Genomic DNA, 17,655 nt, shown 5'->3' on the forward strand with positions numbered 1-17,655 from the left:
GTCTCTTCAAATTGGGAGAGGCCGTGATGTACCGCCTGCCTCCAGGCTGAGCGCTCAGATGTCAGAGTTTCCCATCTGTTGAGATCCAATTTGTGTACTTTTTAAATTACATTTTGTATTTTTTAACCATATAATATGTTTTATGAACTGGGTGTACACTTTTTAAATTGCATTTTGTATATTTTATCCCTCCTGTACCTAGCCATCAACCTAAGGGAATTGTGTTACCAACATCACATCTTCCTATATGCATGATCCCTGCATATCTGCTACCCCCCCCCCCGGCAGCAATTTTTCTTTTCCCCTCAAAAAAAGGCTGCTAAGACAAGGCTGTGAGTGGGAAATGTCCTGGTTCTAATACAATCCCAGTCTTGAAATCATTTTGATGGTCTTTGGCAAGTAGCCCATCACTCAGTTTTACATCTGCAAGGGTGCATGGATTACTCTTTGCCAATTTGTGAGGAATATTTAGATGGCAAAAAAGTGGTATCGAAATGCAATGTATTAAGAAGTATTAGTATAACGAAGGGGGAGAATCACCAGTGAGTACACAGTGATGTAATGCTGGAACTCCAGTTTGATAAGACAATATTCTAATGAAATCAGATGTGAAACACACACACACACACACACACACACACAGAGAGAGGGCTGAGACAGAACAGGGGAAATGGTACAGATGTAAAGCATTCAGTTATGATGTTGGGTTGAATAGGTGAACTTAATGCAAGCAAAAGTCACTGCTCTTTGAGAGTGTCAATGCAGCCCAAGTTACTAAACAGGTTCTGGAGAGCCATCTCCTCTCTTTTGTGGGAAGTCAAATGGCCTTTGCCAAGTTGTTTGCATCCCTAAGGAAGGCCAATTTCCCATGACAATACCTGGGGAGTTGGCTCTATGGGAGGAGCCCCTGGCCATTCGTCTGGGCCCAGCTGACTTCTTATCTTCTGCCTTGTTGTTTTTTGCTTATCTTCTTTGGATTTCTTGGCTGCCCTCTCCCTTTGGAGGGATAAATGAATCAAAGTATAGAAAATCTTTCATTATTTCGATTGCTCCAGCCTTGACATTAAAGTTGCGTAGTTCTGTAGTCATGATTTTTTTTGTCTTAACGTTCAACTGCAGTCCTGCTTTGGCACTTTCTTCTTCCATTTTCCCTAAAAGTTGTTGCAAGCCCTTGCTGCTTTCTGCCAGTAAGAGGCGGTCATCTGCATATTTTACATACAGTATGTTTATTCACCCCCTCCCTCCCATTTTCATCTATCTACCTCCAGGTGTTGAACCCAGACAGTGGCGGGGGGGGGCGGTGTAAGGGCAAAAGGAGGCCACCTTTGATAGCCCAGTTAATGGCAAGCCCAGGCGGAACCCCACCCACCCCGTCTAGGTTGAGATGACCAGAGAAGAGAAGGCTTGCAAGAAAGAGGTGGGGCTGGAGGTGGCTTGAAACTTCCTCGTGGGTTGCCAGCCACATTCCGGATCCTCCGAATGCAAGATGCACGTGTTCGGACCGAGCATGGGGGCAAGGTAGCCTCCTTCTCAAGGTAGGGACAAAAGGGAGATGGAACAACCCGCTACACAGCACGTGTGAAGGCGATTTGGGTTGAGTCCCTTTCTGTTTTGAATTAGGTGGCTTACCTGATGCTTGGGGGCTGTTGATTATATGATCTAAAAAACCGGAGCGGTAATGCGCTTCTCATATATATAAATATATATGAGAATTTATATATAAATAATAGGAATTAAATATTATATATTGATATATATTATATATTTAATTTAATAAATGTTCATAAAAAGAATTAAATATATATTTAATATATATTTATTAACTATTTGCATTCTATTTGAATTATATGTGAATTTAATTATTAATCAATATAATATAAATAGCCCTTGTAATATATTTAATTCAGCTTTCCTCACTCACGTTCCTTCTAAATGTGAAAATGATTTGATGGCCAAACACAGTACTGTACTGAGTAATAATTTCTTTATTGGACCATGTGTTTTAAGATAAGATATCCTTTCTCCATCTCTGTACTCACACTTAAGAGGTGTGCATGTGGTGTTTTTGGACTACAGCTCCCAGAACCCCCCAGGGAGCAAGGCCATTGCCCATGCTGCCTGGGGAGTTCTGGTGCAGCCTTTCCACACCACCCACAAATTGTGTTAACTTTGCTGTACAGGTGCTGGTGGATTCTGAGTAGTTTCTGATGAGGTCAAAGGAGTAGATGTGGGTGTTCTGTGGTTAGCTGCAAGAAATAAAATATCAAAAGTCAATGCTTGTTCAGATCACCTCTTGTTCAGATAATAACAGGCAATATTTTGTGTATCAAATAAATATATTTTAAAATATATCCTTAATCAAGAGTGTTGCAAGTGTTTGTTGACTCCCAAAAATATTGCTGGTTTTGTATAGCAAAAAAAGTTCCAGCCATAAACAGAAGGTGAATATTATCAACTGTGGCCTGGCATAAACTTTAACCAGGACAGAATAAACACATAAGTAAAACTGGCCATGAAATGAGCTGACTTACCATAAATTTTTGGTTCATGCATGCAAACACAACTTAATAGATTCACTGGTAAGACTTGGGGATGAATTCTCAATTTCCAGTCCATGTTAAAATAGTTCATATTGAATCAAACGGACATTGGTAGATGGGCAGTTATGTAACCCCCATTGATTCAGTGGATCTGCTCTTAGTTGGCATTAACTATTATATGTGACTAGTTGATTAATTGAAGAGGGACAGTTTTAATCAATAAAGAAATGTTTCAAGTGGTAGAGCTGCAGATTGAGACATGCTTTTTCTCCCTTTCATTTCTGTTCTGTTTTGGTAATAGTGTATTTTCATTCAGATGTGTTCTTAATAATGTGGAATTATAGAATTACAATTAAAACATCAAAATTACTTTTCTTTCTGAGAATTAGTTGCCTGAGACAATGATCCAGTATAATCACTTATTTGGGAGTAAGCTTTATTGAAATCAGTAAGCTTCTGATTAGATATGTAAAGGATTACATTGTTTATGAAATTATTGTACTCTCTTAATTTGCATTTTAATTGGCTTACTACAATTAAATATTTGCATTTAGCTCCATATTACCTTCCAAATATTTAGTCCCTTGACTCTAGATCTTCCCATTCCTATTCTGAGCAGTAACTTATGAAAGATTTGCGGTATCATGTAACTTCATTTATTATGCAAAATTTTGTTTCCTGCATTTCAGTCTTTTAAAAGTGTTGGCCAAGTGAATAGAAGGAGTTGAAGTAACGTATTGAAATAGCACGGTAAAATATAAACTACAAAATAAAGCACAAAGATCAGGACACCAGAAGCTAAATAACACAGTGGGAACATGATCATTTGTTAGCAAAACCCTGTGCATATTTATTGGGCAGCAAACCCCATTGAGTTCAATGGAGAATTTACCCAGAGTAATCATACATAGCAGGGGAAAGGAACACTGGTAGGTTGAGGGGGCCAGTTTTCTGTCCCTTTTGGAGGGGAACATAAAATCCTGAAAGCCACTGGGGAAAAAAAGGAAATGGGATCATTTCAGCCCCTATTTGTTTGCTGTTCTTGTTTTATGGGGTGTAAATTGGCTGTTTCTATAGAGGAATGAGCTTGTTGACTGACGGCTAACTGCTGGGTGAGTGACAACTAAGACCAGTATGGCTGTTTGATGGAGAAGGAGGAGAAAGAACATGGAAGCTTATTTCCATTGGCTGTTTCTTCTAACCCAAGAGGCAGGCAGGAGGCAAGAAGAAGATTAAATCAGTGGTTCTCAACCTTGGGTTATTCAGGTGTTTTTTTGAACTGCAACTCCCAGAAACCCTAGCCAGCACAGCTGGTGGTGAAGGCTTCTGGGAGTTGCAGTCCAAAAACACCTGAGTAAACAAAGGTTAAGAACCACTGGATTAAATGAGTGTACTGTAGTTGAGACAGGAATAGATGCACTTACAGTTGAGTGTTGAGACCGCAAACAAGTGGGAGTGTGATGAGCAGTGTGACTGAGTGAGAGGGGTAGGTAAGGGTTAGCACTTAATAGGCCTACATGCAGACTGGACATTTAGGATTCGGTTTAGATTAGATAAAAGGCTTTATGAACATTCTTTATTCTGTTGTTATTGCCTCTCATCCCAACTCTTTATAATTCATTTTTTAAAATAAATCCCTCTTTAGTATATAAAACAATGATGTTATTTTCTAGTGGTGGTTGTCACAGGAACACCCATGTTGACTGCTTGGTCGCAGATGAGAAAGGAGAAGGGGGAACAAAAGGAGAGCACCATAGAAACTCTTAAAAGGTTGTGGGCAGTGTGACCTAAGGGTCTGAGGAAAGGCTTAAGGGAAGCCCCTTCCCAGTGTCAAATGATGGTTGATGAAAGGACCCAGGTACCATGAGTATGTGGAGAGGGCAGTGTAAAGGAGCACACGGAATGCTCGTTTGGGTAACAACAGGGTCAGATCCGTGGACAGGAGTCCCTGTGTGCCAGGGAAAAGGTGCACACTAGCAGTGGGAACCTTGGGGGTGTCACCGGAGCTTAACTGGAATTCCATTTCTGCTTTGGGTGGGATTGTATTTTTGGTGCCAAGTGGTACAAAGGGGTCCTGCAACAATTTAAAATATGAATTGCTAGTTCTGGAGGCTTCCAGGCCTTGCAGTTCATTTTTAACCCTTGAAAAAGGTGGTCCAGAGAAGGAGTGTGTGTGTGTGCGGGGGTTTTGCAAAAAACAGAAGCCCCAGAGTCACATTTTCTCCATGCTTAATTAATAAGATTTCACAGTTGATAATGGTTCGCTGATCAACTTACGGATGAGGCCGCCCTAACTTCTGCTAATATTTTATTTTATTTATTTATTTAATTTATATGCCGCCTACACTACCCAAAGGTCTCTGAGCGGCTTTCCTAAAGTCTCTCCCTGAAACATTGTTCTTGAACTTCTGCGTTTCCGGAGCATAATCTCTCTCCTTAATGTTCTGTTTCCAGATACCATGTTATCTGGCAAATGGTGTATCGACTGAACAGCAGGAACAACAGTACGTCATAGCTGTTGCCCCGGAACAACATAGCTTGTTCTGGGGAGAAAAATGGCAGCTCTCAAACCCGTGTCCAGTGAAGAGATTCAACCTGCCACCAGGCCACTGGAAGCGGAAGAGGCAGAGGCAGCAGAAGGTGAGTTTACTTCAGACGCGGATGAAACTGCAAAGATACATTTGAAATCCAAGATCATTTGAAAACAACGACCTTGGTTTGAGGGAAAGGAGGTCCTTTGGATTGAAACCGGATAGGCACAGCCTGGCTAAGAGGTCTTTTAAAGTTTCATTGCATCCTTTATAGCAGCAGAGTGCAGAAAGACAAAATACATATGTTCTAGTTCAAATGAACTCTGAACTCATGCCAGATGCCTAAACTGAGGTTATAGTATTCTGGACGTAAGAGAAACCAAAACACACCGGAAAAAGACAATCATGATTGAAAAAGTGGAAGGCAGTAGAAAAAGAGAAAGAATGAATTTGAGACAAATTCACTCAGTAAAGGAAGCCACAACCTCAGACAAACTCAGACAAAAAGGCAGGGCAGAGAAGTCTGTGCTCTTGCTCATGGCTCGGGAGGGGAGCGGCAGCACCTGTGCTACCACTGTTCGAAACTGGGACAAACTGGTTTGTGCCTGTCTCTAATCCAGATCAAAACAGAATGGCTACATCTAGTTTTGGGGCAGAGTGAAACAGATTTAAAAGATTGTTTGCAATTTGGGCACTAATCAAATGGAATGGGATGCTGCTTCAGCCATTTTCTTTTCAAATAAGCTACATTAAAGCTTGTTTGCAAGGTTTACTCCTGCCCTTAGGATCTGCCGTGTGTCCAAATTTCATGTAGATCAGTGCCAAAAAGAAAAAGTGTTAACCAGTTGGGTTTTCCAACACAAATCAGTGGCAGTTAGGCGAATTGCTTTGGATCTGAGGCACAAATCGGGTTGGTTGGGTTACAAAATCCTTTGAGATGGAATCAGGATACACTCCAAAGTCCCACACTGATCTCCAAATTGTACTGAGGTACCTGTGCGCCACCCTGTTTATAATGCTGCATGAGCTACAGGTAGTGGCACCGAACATGGGTGTCAGACTTAACCCAACAGTGTCTTCTGCAAAGAAAGAGGCCTGGGGATTCAAGTTCCTCCATTTTACCACAGGATTTGTAGACAGGCCACAGGGCAGCTCACCGTTTCCCCTCTCCTTTGCAGATTGGCCAGGACTTCAGCTGGGCCCAACTTCCTGGATTGAAAGAGGACAAATATGGAGTCTGGAGCTTCAGCCTTATGATGCCACAACGTCTCCAGGTGAGTCAATGGTTGGTGTATTTAAAGATAAAATAAATTCTTAAAATTCCAGTGGACTGGATGTTGAGTTGGCTTGCCACCCACACCCAATGCCCCAGCGTCTTTCCTGTTGGCCTCTAAAGGGGTATATCAGCAGGCTGTGGTTGAGGAAAATCCAAAGCATTCTGGGTTTGCTTTGACACTTACTCAGATCTTAGTTGCTACTTTTTATTCTGGAGACCTGTTATTCCCTAAACGATTTCAAAGCTGAGCCTTGCCTCATTGCCCAACATCCATAACCAGAGAAAGCACATGGTGTAGCCTTCCTGGAGTCCACATGACTGGACCCTCGATGAAAAACACAGAAAGAAAGCAGCAAAATCAAATTTGCATGTAGAAAACCTTCGTGCCAGAGAGACTATCAGGCTAGAACCTTTTTCCCTTATGGTGCTAGGGGGAGAGGACGGCTTTTTGGAGGAACAGTCAAACCTCCCCCGCTGGTATTCTAAAGAGGTATAAGGCCCTGGAGGATTGTACAGTGGTGCCTCGCTTAACGACGATAATCCGTTCCAGGAAAATCGCCGTTAAGCAAAAACATCGTAAAGCGAAAAGAAAACCTATTGAAACGCATTGAAACCTGTTCAATGTGTTCCAGTGGGGTAAAAACCGTCCAGCGAAGATCATCCATATGGCAGCCATTTTCGCTGCCTGTATAGTGAGGAATCCGTCCCTAAACACAGCAGGGAGCCATTTTAATTACCTGGTGGCCATTTTGAAACTGCTGATCAGCAGTTAGAAAAACGTCGTTTTGCGAAGAATCGGTTCCTGAAGCAGGGAACCGATCATCGCAAAGTGAAATTCCCTCATTTAGACCATCGCTTTGCGATCACAAAAAGATCATCGTTAAGCAGATGCATCGTAATGTGGGGCAATCGTAAAGCAAGGCACCACTGTATTTTGTGCTTTTCTACCTGTACAAATCAGTATTTAGATAAAGCCTTGCTAGTTGTCTAGGATTCAGGCTTGCACGTCTTTGCGTTTATGAGTTTTTTATACTCTCCTGAACAGATACTGGAGACAGGAAAAGATGTCAAGGGGACAGTCCACATCTAAAGGGAGGGGAAAGCATTTAGAACCCAAAGTGCCCCAGCTAAAGCACCAGATTAGACTTCTGTCTTGCAGGGAACAATATGATGCTCAATATGATGTTTACCCCCAAATACTCCAAACAGACATATCTGGTATTTTCAGTTTCAGCAGATTTTGAAAGCTCAGCCGAGGGAGCCGAACCTTTGAAAACATCAGAGCATCAGTCAGAGGAAGGCAAGAGAATTCCCTCAGCACACCAACAGGCCAAGAAAATGCTCGCGGGTGATGCAGGGAGACGACACCCAAATTTAAAGCAAAGTGTAGACCAAACCAGCGCAAACAAGTATCGCTATGCCTGCGATCGGTGCGATAAAGAGTTTCAGTGGTTCTCTCTCTTTGCCCGACATAAAAATGCGCATCCCGGCCGTAAAGCTTCTAGACAAAGCTGTAGACTGGGCCAAAAGCAAGCAGCAAGATGCAGCTCAAATCCGTTGACGCCTGTCTCCTCACCTCAGAACCTGTTTGCCGACGGGAAGGAAACAGCTCAGCAGAGTGCAGTACGAGGGGCAAACCAGAACAAGCAGACCAAGAAGCTGCTTGTCTGCATTTGGTGTGGGAGAAACTTCAGGTGGCCTTCTCACCTTGCCCGACATTATCAAGTTGAGTGTTACAGAAATAAAGGAGGTAGACGGTGCCGGAAACAGCTAGAAGTGAACGATCAAAGTTCGGCGGCCTCTGAACCAGCACCCCTTGAAGCTGAAGAGATCACTGCAGACACTGGTGAAAGCTCGCACGAGGGGTCAACACCCATAACAGATCAGACAGCCAACGCTGAGAACCTGTACATTTGTGAACAGTGTGGGCTGGATTTTCAGCGGTCCTCTGATCTTGATCAACATCAGCTCGTTCACTCTAGGAGGAAAACAGTAAGACATAGTGTGTGCCAACTGGAAGCATGCTGCCCACGCCCCCCAGTGCCTGCCCTCTGGCATGATGAGAAAGGGGTTGTCTGTGACCCATGCGGGACCATTAGACCAAACCAAGACCCAGCGAATGAAGACAAGCAGAGTCCACGAGCACCTGTCTCTTTACCACTGAAGGTGGAGACTATGTATGTAGATGCATCGGGCCGGAAATCAGAACTAATGACAGACCAGATCACCCATGCAAAGGATCTATCACTCTGTGAACAGTGTGGGAAGGGCTTCCGATATCCCTCTGTGCTTGCCCGGCACCAGCGGGTACATTTTGGCAAAGAAAAAGCTAGACAGCATCAATGCCACTCAGAGGGAATGAGACCAAATCCTCAGAAAGCTAATCCTACACCCCTGCAAATGGATGGGGCATTTGGAAATTCCCACAAAAGTTTCAGGCAAAATTCCCAGTTGGTGCCTGGCCAAACAACCTCTGTCAAGAAGCCTCACATTTGTGGTCAGTGTGGGAAGGGCTTCCGCTACCCTTCTGATCTTGCCCGGCATGAACCCACTCATTCTAGGAGAAAAAAAGATACCAAGATGAGCCCGCCCGGCAGTCTAAAAACAACAGACCAGAACTCTAAGCTCCCAACCTCCTACCTCTGCGACGAGTGTGGGCAGCAGTTCCAGTTTCTTTCCGACTTCACCGAGCATGTGTATACCCACTCTGTGAAGAGACCCTACAGCTGTGCCATTTGTGGGTGCCAGTTTAAGCGCTATGTGCAGCTGAAGAAACATGAAAAATGGCATGAGATGAGTGAAGAAGAAGAGGAGGAAGAAGAGGAAGGAGGAGGTGAAGCAGAAGTAGTAGTAGAAAAAGATGATGATGATGATGATTGGGTGGCAGTGAAGGACGAAGACGAGAAGACATACCAAGGTGTATATGAGGAAGATGTCCCTACAGAGAACGCTCCCAAAAAGCAGCTGCGGTACTATTACCCCATGGCGTCTGTGGCGCACAACAAACCTTTTGGCAGTTTCGGAGGTTGTGAATGTGGTGTATGCCATAAAGAAACGAGCAGCAGATCTGAGCTGCGTCCCCCGAACAGTGTGTGGGAAATAGGAGTCAACGGGCTCCCCAGTCTTTTATCACTCCCACAGACTTGTGAGTGTGGATACTGTGAAAGCTTTGGGGACAGTACTTCTCATGCGCATCTCACCAACATGCCTTCCCTCAGTACAGGCATCGCAGCCAGGTGTGAGTTGGCATCGGCTCAGCGTTCCTGCAAGAGTGTCGCTGACAAGCCCGCTGTCCGGAGCTCCTCAGGGGGAGCCCACAAAAATGTGGCTTCCACGTGGAGGAAAAAGGTCGCAGAAGACAAGCCTTTTGCTTGCCCTGTGTGCCCCAAGAGCTTCAGCCAACCTTCATACCTGGCTAAGCACCTGGATGTCCACTCAACAGGGAAGCCTTACCAGTGTGCCACCTGTAAGAAGCGCTTTGCCCGGCGTTCGTATCTCTTCAAACACCGGCGGGTGCACACCGTGAACCTGACGCACGAATGCCCAGAGTGTGGCAGCTACTTCACTCAAGTTTCCTACCTGCGCAAGCACATGGGCATGCACAGGCGCAAGCGTATGCACAAGCACAGAAGGTAGAAACAGACGCGAGTTAAGTAGCCTCCCCGTGCGCTGGTTTTGAGGGATTGTTAAAAGACACGACACTGTCAGTGTGGATAGCTCAGTTGTTTAGATCTCTGGCTGTGGAGACAAAGGTTAGGAGTCCGATTGTCATCCCCCCCCCCCCCACGGTGCCTCCCTGATAGAGGCTGGACTCATTGATCCACAGGGTCCATTCCAGCTCTCCATTTGCAAAACTATATTTAGTTTTAATATTACATTGGAATTTTTTTTAAATACAGAACATGTACAGTATTGGGATTTTCTGCCTTGAGCGCTGACTTGTCTTCAGTTGCTCCTGAAGTTTTAGATCCTGGATTTGATGGTTTTAGAGAGGGAAGGACAAGAGAGAGTATAATCAGGAGTTTTTCCAGGTTGGACAAAAGCTGCTTAGTGGCATAATAAACATGCATAGCATGTGGCACTACCATATGCAATACTCTAATCCTGCCCGTCTGCCCCAGATTCGTACCGTGAAGATATCACTGCTCAAAGCCATCCCACATCAGTATCCAAAGTGGAAAAGCAGAGGTTATCTGTGTTGCACTAAGAACAATCATGTCAACTCCATGGCGCCTTGAGTCCTTTTTTTTAAAAAAATGTGATTGCTGTGGTGTGAACTTCTGAGGTCTTTTCCCACTTTCCCCCCTGGTAGATTATTCAGGTGTTCCTAATAATGTCCAAGGTGCATCTCCAAACACAGACACACACCCCACTTCCTTTCATGCTGGTTCTGCTCTCTGCCATTAAGCTTCAGGTCCTCTTGTTATCCCCTGATCCTTTGGCTGTTTTTTCCCCCACTCCCAAGTGGGGAGAAGCAAGCTGCATAATACTTTTTTAAAATACAGCACACCTATCTTCTGCATGTTTGAAAATACAGACCCTTCTTTGATTTTACCCAAGAACTGCAGAGCTGGAAAAAGGACCCTATGGGTCACCAAGTCCACTTCTGTCAAGTAGGCGCAGTGGGGAATTAACTCCCAACCTCCAGTTCCACAGCCAAAAATTACTGAGCTGTCCAGCAGTTCTTGATGAGTTCTAGGAAGAAGGCTCAGTTCCACAGAACCGGCTCCCAAACCCATTTCCATTCCTTCCTGATACAGGGTAAACAAATGATTGCCTAAACCCCGTTTCTAGCTGCAAAGGGAGTAGGCCCATTGGACTAATAGGATATCTTGAAGGATTGACTTACCATCCAGGAGTTAATTTAATGGGCCTGCTCTAAGTGGGACTAACACTTTGATGTAGGCTTATGTCAACAATGGCATTGTAGGCAGACCCACCAGGTTATAAGCCCCACTTTAAAATATATCCTTGGATCTTGCGGTTCTGCCCATAAAAAGCAAGGCTTCCCTTCCTGGACAATACATGAAGGGAACATAAAGGCCTTTCCAAGCCCAGGTAAAGCCAACAGCCAGCAGCCATGGTTAAGAGGAAAAGGACTCCTTTCTTCGGTTTCTAAAATCTGTAGTTTATCATTTGGAAGGAATTGTTATTAATAGGGCTCATTCCAAGCCTAAAGATTTATGCCCAGTTTGTGGCTAGGATTCACTTTTAGGTTTTGAATTTGGAAGTTGGGGCAAAACCGAAAAGTGAGGAGGGCTAGTGGCAGGTAGGATGCTCACGGGAGAAATCGACGTAGAATAGCCAGAATCAAACTGCATGTTTAATATCTTTTAAACATATTAGTCTGTTTATACTTGTTGAGTTTTATTAAAGATTAAATAAATGTAATTTTAGAAAACATAGTGCTGAGTTCTTCTGAATTATGTCTCTGCCTGTACCGTTACCACTCTTTGGCAGATGTAGTGGAATGTGGGACATGGCCTGCATGTTTTCCTTATGAGTTGCTGTTTGGACTACAGTTCCCAGGGGATCTTGCAGATTTCTAAAGAAGTAGGACTTACAAATGAGAAATCTCTTGTCGTTTAAAAGAATGCTGAACCATCAAGGGAAGAGTCCAGTGGCAATATACTGTATTCCTTTTGGTTGACCGGATTTGGAAGTGTGTTTTGGAGGGGAAATCTGATTTCCTCTATTGTAGTGAAGCTGAACATGTCAAATGGGATTTAAAATTGTGGTTGAATTTTGTGAATGAGTGCTTCTGAACACTATTTTTCATCTTTGATTTAATAAACCTGCCTTTGATATACCCTTTGAAGAAGTGTTCTTTTTGAACGTACTGAATAAACTTGAAGTTATTACTGATGCACATTAATTTTTCAAATATACACAATTCAATATCTCAAGAAGTCTCTGTGTCTGTTCGTTCAGATTTCCAGCGCTTGAGAGAATATGCATTTAATCACTGTCACTCTTGCCTTTTGAGTGATAAGGCAACATCTGAATAAATGTACATAGCTTTGCTCTGCAAGTGCAGTAGGACTATTGTATCCATGGAATCAGTATCTGCTGATTGACTTATCCATGGTTTGAATATATTAAAAAATGTAAAAGAAAAATCCTAGAAATCTATTTCTAAAGGTGAATTTATCAGAACTAGCCACTAGAGGGAGCCAGAGACCACGCTAAGGTCTTTTGCTATAGAAATATATTTTCATGATGTCATTATCAGAACTGACCATGAGAGGGAGCTAGCGCTATGTACAGAATTTGCAGTACAGTACAGTACAGTAATCCGTATTTTTCACCATGGGGTGGGGAACAATCAGCAATGGATATGGGGGTCCTACTGTATTGTCAATTACTAGAAAAACCTCAGGAGCAAGAGAGAGAATTTCTGCATTTAGACACTGGTTTCATTGCCCTGAATAGTTTTGTGTCCCTCCTTATGATCAGAGGAGAAAAAAACTATACAAAGATAAATGCAAAAATGCAGGCTTGATATAACCCTTGTACCAAACCCCCCCAAACTGTGAAAGACTACACTTGAGCATTGTTTGTCATTACCCTGTTTCCACGAAAATAAGACCTAACCTGAAAATAAGACCTAGTATGGTTTTTCAGGATGCTCGTAATATACCAAGCCCTATCCCAAAAATAAGCCCCAGTTAAGTGAAACCCTGCCCTCCGCCCTTGTGCAGCAACCAGAAGACATGACCGTCGTTTGAATAAATGTAGATGGCTGTAGATGAAAAAAAATGCCCTGAAAGTAAGCCCTAATGCATTTTTGGAGCAAAATAATAATAATAATATAAGACCCTGTCTTATTTTCAGGGCAACATGGTATACAATCTTCCTCTTTGGGCTGGTTGCTGATATACTCTGACGTGGCCATATAGACTGAGGTATTGAGAAGACCTGGCCACCTAATGTTTGGCACATAGCTTGGAAGAATTTTTGTGTAAGTAACTAGTTACTTATAAGTCGTGCCTTTGTTCCACAGCTAGTGGTGAAGGCCTCTGGGGGGTTTAATCCAAGAAGATCTGAGGACCCTAGACCCTTTGGCCTACCCGTTGCACTTTGCACCACCTGTTGGATGACAGCCATCCTGTCTTTCTGCTTGTATGCTATTCAGCCTGTCCTGGACCACTTGAACTTGTCTGCTCCATCAGGTGTGGTGTTGGACACTGACCCACCACGAGAATTCACCGAATAGTCAACTGCAAGCCTGTGAGAAATGGGGCTGGGGAGTCTTCCTCTTTGTAAAATGCTTCAGGACTGCCCCGATGAAAGGGCGCAGGAAGTCCAATTCTGTTTTGCTTCCTGTGGCTCACAGCACGACAGACTATTTCCTAAAATACTCGATCCTCCGTGCTGTGGGACAAACAACATCCTTTTCTTATTTTCAGTGAGAAGTGCAATAAAAAAAGGTCCCTGGTTCACAACCAATTAAGCTAGTTGGTACCACCCTGAGGCAGTGGAGGAAATTATGCTACTTATGGCTGTAGGCAGGGTTGTTATTGTTCCCCTATATTGTTTCTATAAAAAACACAGAAGGAACCTTTAAATAAATTCAGTGCAGAAATGTTTTCAAAAATATTTCTGCCGAAGTATCAAAAAATTACAGACTACAGTATGTTGTTACTAGGCATAAAATACAGGCTTCTGAGATACTTGGCTTTTAAAAACAAGAAAAAGGGGGGAAAGATTGATTCTATGGTGATGAAGTGAGATGAATCTGTGGTTTGGAACAGGCCTTGAGTGCAATTCATAACTCTGCAAACACCAGGAATAGTAAATGCTCTAGAATACTGTAAATCCTGAAGCAACAATTGGTTAGCTGGTCATATCCTCTTTGCCAATGATCTGACTTGGTAAATAAGGCAGCTTCTTGTGTTCCTCTGAAGTACATAGCGATCTTAGCCTTAGCAGACAACGTGCTGCTCGAGGCAGCCTGTAGATGGTGCTGACCATAAGGAAGCAGAGAATCAATTTGCCGGTGGACTTAAAAAAATAGCTGCATACTCTAGGTGAATTGGTAAGTAAAAGAATTCCGAGAATCAGGATACCAACATGCAAATATATAAACTTGTGCATATTCTAGGTGACATTTTCATTACAAAAATTCCATGCACATGTAAGAATAGGAAGGGGTGAATTGCCCCATCTCTTGGGAGCAAAATTTTATGATGTTTGTTTTTTTCAGCTGGTTAAAAATTCCAGGAGACAAAAGTGTCTGTCTCAAGTTACATAAAAACATTCCATGCTGCTGGCCAGTGGGCAGCCATATTGAAAAAGCAAGTGGGTTCAGACATGGTGACTGACATGTCACAGAGAACTTCATGAGGTCACAATTCTCACCATAAACTATATCCCCAAGCCATTGCTAGGCCTGGCTCAGAGCAGGCCGTTTCCTACCCAGGAAGAACACGCACAAGAGGGTACCAAGCAGGGACCAAGCCATCTGCTACCTCAGGTGAGCTCAACCTCAAATGAAACTAGCCATCGTTGATGGGGAAGTTGTAACTGTCTTCCTGCACTAGGCTGAAGTTCCAGGATGAGAGCCACAGGTTTTTTATCACCTGGCCCGATTTCAAGGCCAAACTGTTCTCCGTTTTTGAGCACGATAGATCGTTCTAGAACATCATTGCATTTATGTTTTATTATGCTAGTATTTGTTTTTTATATTAATGCTGATGTTTTGGTTTATTGTGTAGATTTTTTTGGGGGGGTTATTCACTATTTTAAATAAAGGACCATGGCTTTTGTTTTTTTTCTAAAAATTTAACATGCAAGTTAGTGTTTTCGGCCACAGTCCATGCCTTTAGATCTGCCCACGGTAGGGTAGCTCTCAGGCTGCTGATGAATCTGAAAAATGGCTGGCATCACTCACCTCTGCTTTCATCTTTGAGTGGAAGAGGGAGATGTTCAAGCAGTTGCGGTGTGTGCAAGTTTGTGTGAGTGTGAGCATGAATGATACAGAGGAGGTACACGGAGGAGATGGCCGTGCTGTCAAGGCTTCATGACTTTGGATGCCACTGCTGTTAACTTTCTAGCTACAGGTGGGGACGTGGGGAGTTGGGGAAAGTCTTGGGGTCAACTTGAGTACTTTTCCTCCCTTTTCCCACAAATGTAGAAGGGATGGCAGATCTGGAAACAGCTTTCCGCAAATATGCCGTCTTTGGAGACACATCCGCCAGCGGCAATGACATGACAAGCAAGAACTTCTCCAAAATGATGAAGGAATGTGGTGTGATGGATGGAAAATTAGTGACCAGCACTGATGTGGACATCCTCTTCAGCAAAGTCAAGTGAGCTGGAGGGTTTTAATCATCATCCTCTTAGAACTGCAGAGCTGGGAGGGGACCCTATGGATAATGGAATTCAGCCCTTGTTGAGGAGGCACAGTGGGGGGAATCAGACTCCCAACCTCTGGCTCCACAGTCAGATGCCTGAACCACAGAGTTATCCAGCAGTTCTTTGTATATTTGTGTGTTTGTGTGTTTTTCTTGGTCTCCGTGTTTGTGTGTTTGTTTCAGCCTGACTGTCTTAAGCAGGGGGAGACAGGCGAGAAGGTTCTGAGACAATATCTTTCTTTTCTTTCCAGGACCAAGGGAGCCCGTAATATCACATACCCGGAATTTCTTGAAGCTCTCAAGGAGCTGAGCGTTAAGCGTTTCAAAGGGAAGTCCCCCGAGGAGGCATTGCAGGCCACGCACCAGCTATTAGTGGGCAAAGATCCGTCTCTTGTGGGAGCAACGGTGAGTGACCAAAAACTCACGGAAGTGTGGAGGAAAACTAAGGGTGTCGACTTCCACTGTTATGAGAGTAGAAAATCCCCTGCTTTTTAAAAAAAATGTGGAATCTTTTTAACAAAGTACTGGCAGGGGGAAATCCTAAAGGAGCCCAGAACTGATAACAGAATCCTATCACCACGAAGGTAGTTCATTTATTTGTATAGGGACTGGATGGCAGCCTGTCCTAACCCTATACCATCATAAAATTAGTTCTGCTTTTTCATCTGGGCAAATAAATATGAATGTGCAGGTTTATCCAGATCATTGCCCTTTATTCCTTCCTTTTGGGGGATGCCCCCTTAGATGGACCCAATACAAGCTATCCTTACCCGTCTCCCAATCTGTACAGAGGACCTCTAGATGTCATAGATCTCTCTCTGATGCAGAGGTCCCTTCTGTCAAGCCGAGGACTGGCTCATACAGTCAGCTAGTTGCCCTCCTTGTGATTTTCCCCTGTGGCAAGAGTTGAGCCCAGCTCTCACACCGACCCCACCTACTTGTCTTCCACATCCATCACAATTTTGAAGCTTGTTTCTCTTGCAGAAATCTGTCACGGCTGGAGCAGTGGATAGACTGACGGACACTAGCAAATACACGGGCTCTCACAAGGAACGATTTGATGAGAGTGGCAAGGGCAAGGGGATCGCCGGGCGTGCAGACTTAGCTCAGAACACGGGCTATGTTGGGGCCTACAAGGGGGCTGGAACCTATGACAAGAGCCACTAAAGGTGTGTGAAGGCCATCTTGCAGCACCCTCTAAGATCTTTCCTGTCCCTTTTGTCCATGAACGGTAGGGGAGGCCAATAAACAACTGCTCTGACCTCTTGCATTCTTGTGAGTGTGTTACTTGGCATTGGAAGGAAAGATGTTTTAAATTTCCCCGTTTTAAAGGTGCCACCTCATTATCTGTCATACCATGATCCATGTTGCAAGGAAAATCAAAGTCAGTATTTTAATACATGCACCCAATTTTTCCTTTCACTTCTGAAAGCAAAAGCTAGAAAAGATTTAGTATCGGCTTTGCTTGGAGATTCTGATCTAAGTTTGTCCTTCTTGGCTTGCTAACCAAAAGAACACAATTTTACAAATTCTGACTGCAAGACCTTAGATCTGAGCTGTCTACTAGACCTGCACTATTAAAAGATTGGCTGTGTCATTTCTGTGCTTGGCTGGGCAGTTGAGTAGAACGTTGTAGCCTTAGGGGCACGGCCCAGCTATTCCCATTGTAGGCACATCCACCTTGCCTTTATGAGTTTATTAATCCCTGCAAAATAACCATTAAACAGAATGAGGCAGTCATACCTAGTGGTAGGTACTTGGGATGCACAAGAAAGTGTTGTGGGAGAGAGTTGTGTTCAGGGAACGACCAGAAGAACAAGCAGTACATGTTCCTTAACTTGTCTGAACTCAAGAACAGTTCTTAGCACCTTATTCCCCACATGCAAGCAGCTATGCTGTAGAGCACATTAACTCATTTATTGTAGCTTGAACTTCATGAAGGGAAGGCACAA

At 43.6% G+C, this 17,655-nt stretch overlaps 1 protein-coding gene across 2 annotated transcripts; it reads left to right on the forward strand.

Annotated features, from left to right (window-relative positions):
• Positions 1 to 1,408: 1,408 nt before the first annotated feature.
• On the forward strand, positions 1,409 to 16,965 carry LOC110086469 (tubulin polymerization-promoting protein family member 2). 2 transcript variants are annotated; one of them, XM_073004493.2, is made up of 6 exons: positions 1,409 to 1,535; positions 4,995 to 5,180; positions 6,250 to 6,345; positions 15,484 to 15,658; positions 15,955 to 16,108; positions 16,688 to 16,965. In XM_073004493.2, the coding sequence occupies exons 2-6, from the start codon at positions 5,096 to 5,098 to the stop codon at positions 16,868 to 16,870; spliced, it is 693 nt and encodes a 230-aa protein (XP_072860594.2). In that variant the 5' UTR covers positions 1,409 to 1,535; positions 4,995 to 5,095; the 3' UTR covers positions 16,871 to 16,965. The 2 variants fall into 2 exon arrangements, with proteins under 2 accessions (XP_072860594.2, XP_072860593.2); XM_073004492.2 differs by lacking the exons at positions 15,484 to 15,658; positions 15,955 to 16,108; positions 16,688 to 16,965 and adding an exon at positions 7,576 to 10,119.
• Positions 16,966 to 17,655: the final 690 nt, after the last annotated feature.

The sequence above is a fragment of the Pogona vitticeps genome, chromosome 6, assembly GCF_051106095.1.
Source record: "Pogona vitticeps strain Pit_001003342236 chromosome 6, PviZW2.1, whole genome shotgun sequence".
NCBI classification, from domain to species: domain Eukaryota; kingdom Metazoa; phylum Chordata; class Lepidosauria; order Squamata; family Agamidae; genus Pogona; species Pogona vitticeps.

Excerpts from the sequence above, each read along its gene's own strand:
- LOC110086469 (XM_073004492.2), top strand. The coding sequence starts at position 5,096 with ATGGCAGCTCTCAAACCCGTGTCCAGTGAAGAGATTCAACCTGCCACC. Across the intron at positions 5,181-6,249 it reads AGAGGCAGAGGCAGCAGAAG|ATTGGCCAGGACTTCAGCTG; the intron begins GTGAGTTTACTT and ends TCTCCTTTGCAG. Across the intron at positions 6,346-7,575 it reads TGATGCCACAACGTCTCCAG|TTTCAGCAGATTTTGAAAGC; the intron begins GTGAGTCAATGG and ends TGGTATTTTCAG.